General features: G+C 30.1%; 1 protein-coding gene across 1 annotated transcript in view; it reads right to left on the bottom strand.

The window, feature by feature from the left end:
- Positions 1-324: 324 nt before the first annotated feature.
- Positions 325-6,723, bottom strand: part of LOC128223399 (tyrosine-protein phosphatase 10D-like) — a 63,120-nt gene continuing 56,721 nt past the window's right edge. The window contains exon 30 of the mRNA XM_052932679.1: positions 325-6,408. Within this exon, the coding sequence (XP_052788639.1) occupies positions 6,326-6,408 (83 nt within the window). The 3' untranslated portion in view covers positions 325-6,325. The remainder of the gene's footprint in view (positions 6,409-6,723) is intronic.

Here is a 6,723-nt window from a genome sequence, read left to right as displayed (position 1 = left end):
GGTGGTTTCATGAACTTTTACAGCAGTCGCTTTGTGCAAAGTGATTTTGTTTATTTTCCTGATGATATGTTAAGTCCATGGACACATATTGCCACGGTAAGTTGTCATGATACCATTGATAGAGTGATGTTTATTATTTGTATTGTGTGTTAATAAATATACTTTCCCGGTATAGACTACTCCTATACAGTCGTTGTTTTATGTTTTATAAGGTTAACACATAAATTATTTATGTTTGGCTGAATATAATAAAAGAAAACATAACAAACAGTGTTCTACTTTTTCGTATTTTTATTATTTGATTATTATATAATATGTCAGATATATAACCATATATAGATAAGCAGAATAAACAAGCAAGAAACTAAGAATCGATATCAAATGTCAGATCGTAAACTAAACAAACGTGCTCCTCATCTCTAAACAAATAGATATTACCCAAAGTAATAATAACATAATGGTACAGAAGACGTACAGTCACAAGCACTTCAGCCCAAAATAGACTTTGGAGCAACTGTTTAAAACACAAACACAGACATAGCTTAATGGGTAATATACGATTTTTATTCAAACACAAATACTATTGATAATGATAGCTATTTTAAGGATAAATCATTATGAGCATGGAAACGCAAGGTTTTTATTTGAGTGTTTGTCATTTTCCCTAAGTGATTGAATAAGTCAAAGTCTTACTTAAATCCACAGGATGAGTCTGTTACTACATGTTACAATATTAGAAAGTACATGTTTACTGCCATTCTTAACACGTATACCTAGACATGTATACCAAGTTTCACGTGAATATATTAAGTGAACATGTATACCAAGTTGCAAGTGAATATCCTAAGTAAACATGTATAAGTTTCATGTGAATCTCTTAAGTGAACATGTATGTCAAAATATATGTGAATATCTTAAGTATACCAAGTTTCATTCGAATAACCTAAGTAAACATGTATGCCAAGTTTCATGTGAATAATCTTAGTGAACATGTATACCAAGTTTCATGTGAATATCCGAAATGAACTTGTATACCATGGTCCATTTGAATATCTTAAGTGAACGTGTATACCAAGTTTTATGTGAATATCCTAGGTGAACATGTATGCAAAGTGTCATGGGAATATCCAAAATGAACATGTTTACCAAGTTTCATGTGAATATCTGAAGTGCTTTCAGAGTTTTGGTTTAAAAAACTTCTCGATATTTCTTCCTCGGCTAGCTGATAAACCAATTAAGATACGTCTGTTTCAGCAGCTCTGTTACAAAGGGTTTTAGCCAGGTTTAAAAAAGGCAAGGAAGTTAAGGATGCTAAAGGAGAAAACGACTAAGAAAAACTTGAACGTTATTAATTTGACAAAAGATGTTAGGAATTATGTTTTAGTAATAGTATGTTTATATGTTTTACTGTCAAATATGCAAAATTTGTATGTAGCTATCATAATAATAGTATAAGTATAAAAAAACAACAACATTTGATTGTCTTAAGCATTTACTTTAATGAAGGCATAAGGGTGCCCATAATGTTCTCCATGATGACAGATTTGTTCTTACTAAAACAGGACAGGATGCATAACGACAAAAATATCCACAATTAATACAAAAAAATCTTGCTACACAATGTATCAGTAAATATATATAAAAACAAAATTATTTGTGCACAACTTAATATACATTTTTTTCTCTATAAAAATAATTACACAATTTGGAAAAGAGGCCTTGCATAGCACATTTATTAATAAAACACACAGTTTGAAAATACGGGTACCGGTATAACAAGAGTTAGAATGTATGTAAGCTAGAAATTACCCTGTAACCGTACCAGTAAATTATGCTGAACATTAATTTAGTACAATATCAAACTGACTTTTGCTTAAAAATCAATAAAATAAATTATGTTTACGTCAGAATATTTTTTTCAACCAGTGTTTTTTAGTCACATTTACGTCGTTAGGAGCCATTTTAACAAAGTATTATCATATAATAACGCCGTTATCAAATTAATATTTCTGACTTGTTATACGGTTTTCTTTTAATTAAGAGCTGTATTATTTATTTGAGTCAATCACTCAATATGATGATTTGAAACGTTCACTCGATCATAAGATTAATCATATCTTAGGAATCTAACATTATACATTTTAGTATCTAATATCTACAGTGAGGTAACAGAGTTCGTAACAATTTTAATTTTAATTATGTACAATTTATATGAAATTCTATAGTTTGTGTTCAGAGGCAAATTTTCACCTGTAAAAGGCTTGGTTGTGGAAAAAAACACAACTGATATGGCAAATTAGATTTTGATATGGTATTTAAATAAAGCTTTGGATATGATATAGTTTGGATTGTAGAACTCGTACAATAACTAAAGAAATGTGTAAATAAATAATCAAAATCTTAGCGAAAAGAGAACAAAAAAGAATTAAATGACATGTATAAACATGGTACCCTTTTGGCATAAAAGATAATTAAGAATACATGCAAAAATATATTGATATAAAAATGATTTCCAACTTAATATTTTAATTCTTTTGTATGTTGAAGATTATTAATAAATACTTGATGGTATAACAGCGAAACATACAATGAAATCAGAATGAAAGAGATTATATGATTTTGCGTGTTGAGTATTTTACACTAATATAATTGCCATGGCACATAAATCTTAATGAAAGATCCGAATATAATCAAATGAAAACGTATGATGTGCATACATATGTTGGATCGATATAAAGGTCGAATTTCTTTATAAACGTTAAGCATAAAATATTTTAAGAACAAACTGATTTCATTAAGCAAAATTTATTTCTTGAACTGAGTTAAATACAACAAATCATAGATGATGATGATCACATTTTAAACAATTTCCTTTAAATGTCTCAAATCTCTCTTAGAGGAAAATAATATCTCAAAAAGTATTAACTTGGCTTGGTTCTGCATTAACATAACATAACATAACATAACATTTATTCAGCATTAAATGATATAACTTTCATAGCCAAAATGCAAAACATATGAAATAAATCATACGAAACAAGTCATCGTCAAGAGCAAAGACATAGTCAATAGAGAAGTATACTATATATCATATCATCAAATTCTTTACTCAATTAGGTTCTCGATCGTAACAAAGATGCATGATATAAATATTTACTAACATTGTGCATAGTTTTTCCGCTGTCTGAGGACAAAAGGGTAATAAATTTTGTTTTGTTGGCCAACGGCAAAAGTATGGTTTAACGAATTGTTTTCGTAGATTATGATATTTTGGACAGACTGAAAGGAAATTTCATTTTCGATGTCATTTATATTACATAAGGTACAAATTCTATCTGTTCTTGGGATGTTATGATTTCTTTCTACTTCGATTAATAGGTCATGTAAGGAAACTCGAAATTTTGTAAGACCTTTTTTGTTTTTTAAGAGACTTAGGATAATCAAAAAAATTGGGTTATGATTTAAGAACATGAATCTGAATGGCTGTTTTCTGTAAAAACACACACCTTAACCACTTACATTCAAAACTCAAGTAAAGCAATTAACTAGTAACAAGAAAAGCGAAATGATCGATTTAAACATAGCACTAAGTGATTTGCATGAAGACTTGTTACCCAGTAAATTCTGTCAGTTAATTGCGTGACATCACAAACAAGTATAAATATTAGATGATGTTCAGATATCAAATCATGTAAAACATTGCCCATCAGACAGCCATTTTCCAGCCCAGCTGATGTAAAAGCAGTTTTAGATACTATGAAATATTGAAGCAAATGAGGTTTGACATACCAGTTTGTTTCGTTCTTTACCAAACTAATATTTAGTGTGCAAATTTATGAATGACATTCTAGAGTATTTGTTATATATATTAACCCAAAGTGGAAATTCTGAATCATTTCAATTATGCAAAATATAAACATTTTTTTGTTCGTTTTTTGTTTGGTTGTCCGTGAAATTTAAACATAAAAAATATACATCCTTAATCTTAGAAAGAATAGCAGCTAATAATACTTTTTTATTCAGTTGTTGAAATAATCATCATCATTTTAGTTTATACCAATTTCCAAACATCAATTTGGTATGGCCTATGGAAAAAGGGAACTAGAGAAAAATACTCTTAATCAGTCTGACTGTTTTGAACTTTTTAACTAAAATATGAATATTTTGTACAAAAAATGGTACTTTTCCATATAATTATAACAAAGGAAGTCTAAACTTCTCAATGTATTGCATGCACACCTTAATATGATTGCAAAAAAACATTGTAAAATTAGTGTCATGAAAAAAACAATCCTGAGTGAACCACCTCATAATCAGGGGCTTACCTAGGCATACGCCAGTACGCCGGGCGTACTTATCAATATTGGTGGCCCCGAAATGGCAAGTACTTAAAGCTCAAAACCAGAAGTAACAATGAAAGGCTAAGGGTGGTTATTGTTTGTAGGAAGTTGGTGTTTAATTTTTTTAGAATACTTTGAGAAAATGAAAGACATGAATATGCCAACACCTTGCTCAAGTATAGGGGTGTACAGTTTAAAATGGTTAAGGCAGGCCCCTGAGAGTTTTATTGCTAAACAAAACAAAACATTACCAAATGTTATGATAGAAAGTAGGCAGTGCAATATTCTCCCAAGAATGTGACTTAATTATTCCCTGCATACTACTGAAAGTATTAATAGACTTGGAATAATTTGTTTCAGTCCCACTATGTTCTAAATATATATAAAAGTTATTGAGAGTTTTTACCCGATGTATTCCCCATCCCCCACCCTTTTTTCCTGAATTGCACGGAAATACACTTGTCAAATGTTCATGTTCCTATTCCCATTAGGGGGTATTTGGCAAAACTGAATGAAAAAGGGAAAGAAATGGCTGATACCTGATTATGCATTCTAGCCCTTTTATCTCCCATTTCCTGATAGCAGACATTACGGTTACATGAAATGCTACATGAAAAATGGAATTTGAAAAAAACAACATACATGTGGTAATACTAACAGTTGCGATAGAAAGGAATCAAAACAAACCTCTGGGGCCATGATGCACAAACAGTCTCAAGTTTGAATCTAGAATTATCTCAGAAAAGCACTTTAACTACAGTATGTTAAAAAAATCCTTTTTTTTCATTTCTTTTGCAAAAATATAAAGGGAAGCGGTTGAGCAATTATAAACAGTAATTATAAATTTCACCAAATTTCATCATTAAAACTAAACTAGAAGGTAAGTCTCAATAAAATGAGGATTTGCAGTTTTGCCACTTGAGTCTGAACCCAGACTTCAGACTGTTCGTAATCATGGTCTCTTGTTACACAGTGAAAAACCTCATATGTACAGCCCGCCCAAGATAACCAGAGATGTGGGGAAAATTTGTATGCTCAGTAATGAGATGTCAAAATATAAGCCAGAAGTACAGTTTTATTGTGTTATCTTTAGATTTCCTTACTCTTCTGCTCTAGATTAATCTGATTCAGATTTTTTTTCCGGACCTATTTGGGGCCGAAATTCACCACACTCCAAATGATAAAACCAACACTTTTTCCCAAAAATTAAAATAAATTTGCAATTTCATGCTTTAAAATTAATAAATAAAAACTAATTATATATTTTACCTGTAAAACATTTATGTATGGAAAAACTGGTATATTCTTCAAGAAACAAACTTTATCATATTCTTTAATCTTTGCCTTTGGTATTTTTAAAAACATTCTTGTTTTTATAAGGCAAAATAGAAAAATTTTAGTAAATTATTTTCCCAATCAAAAAGACCCCGACCCCGTTCCAAAAATTGTGAAACAAACTCAATTTGATAATGGTTTTTCAACATTAACTTATCTTAGGCGGGCTGCAGACCTACTCATTTAGCCTATAAGAATCACACCTTTGATTATAATCAAAATCTTGATTATAAAAAAATCCCCCAAATTGAAACCACACATTTTCTCAACAAATCCTTATATATATAACAATGTCTTTACAAGCAAGTAAAATTGAACGCTGTCAGCAATTCAGAAAAGAAAAGTAATCAAAAATAAAGCAAAATGAAGCTGTTATAATAATTAACCGTGGATATATAACACAAGTTTTATAAAACAATGGACATGACGCTAAAATCAAGGTAATTCTTCCGCCATAGCTAATAAAAGGAACGGTTGAAAAAAAGAATCTATTGAATTCTAGTCCACATGTTATTTTGTTTGTCAAGGTAATTGTCACAATGTTTTCATTGGTTTAACTGTTATGAATATTAATCCGACAGCTCAGCGTCACATCAATTATATGGATTATCTTTGATCCCATGTTTAACTCCGCCCCATTTCTCTCGAGGCTACAGTTCTGTACGCTGATCAGAGGAATTGTACTGCACATTTTCATACAGCTGTTGCGATGTGTTCTGGAACAAGTCTCCTTCTGAATAAAATGTAAAGAATGGATATTAAAAAACAATTACACCTTTATTATTATTAAACGGTCTGTTGTTCGAAACTATCCAATATGCAAACATATGAATAAACAAAGAATACAACTCAATATTAGTGTATGAAATCAATGCTATAATAAAATATAAGCTTTAAATACAAAACTAAATAACGATATTTCAATATCATCTTTTAATCAAGTTTTCATTGTGACAAGTACTCACAAATTTACAAATAAGTTATGAATAACCCTTTAAATATCGTGATTAAAATAATCAAGTATCTGCAAGCAACAGCAGTCAGTAAT

Source organism: Mya arenaria, chromosome 17 (assembly GCF_026914265.1).
Source record: "Mya arenaria isolate MELC-2E11 chromosome 17, ASM2691426v1".
Taxonomy (NCBI): domain Eukaryota; kingdom Metazoa; phylum Mollusca; class Bivalvia; order Myida; family Myidae; genus Mya; species Mya arenaria.
Note: the sequence above shows the minus strand (reverse complement) of the source record. Positions and strands in the feature narration are given on the sequence as shown.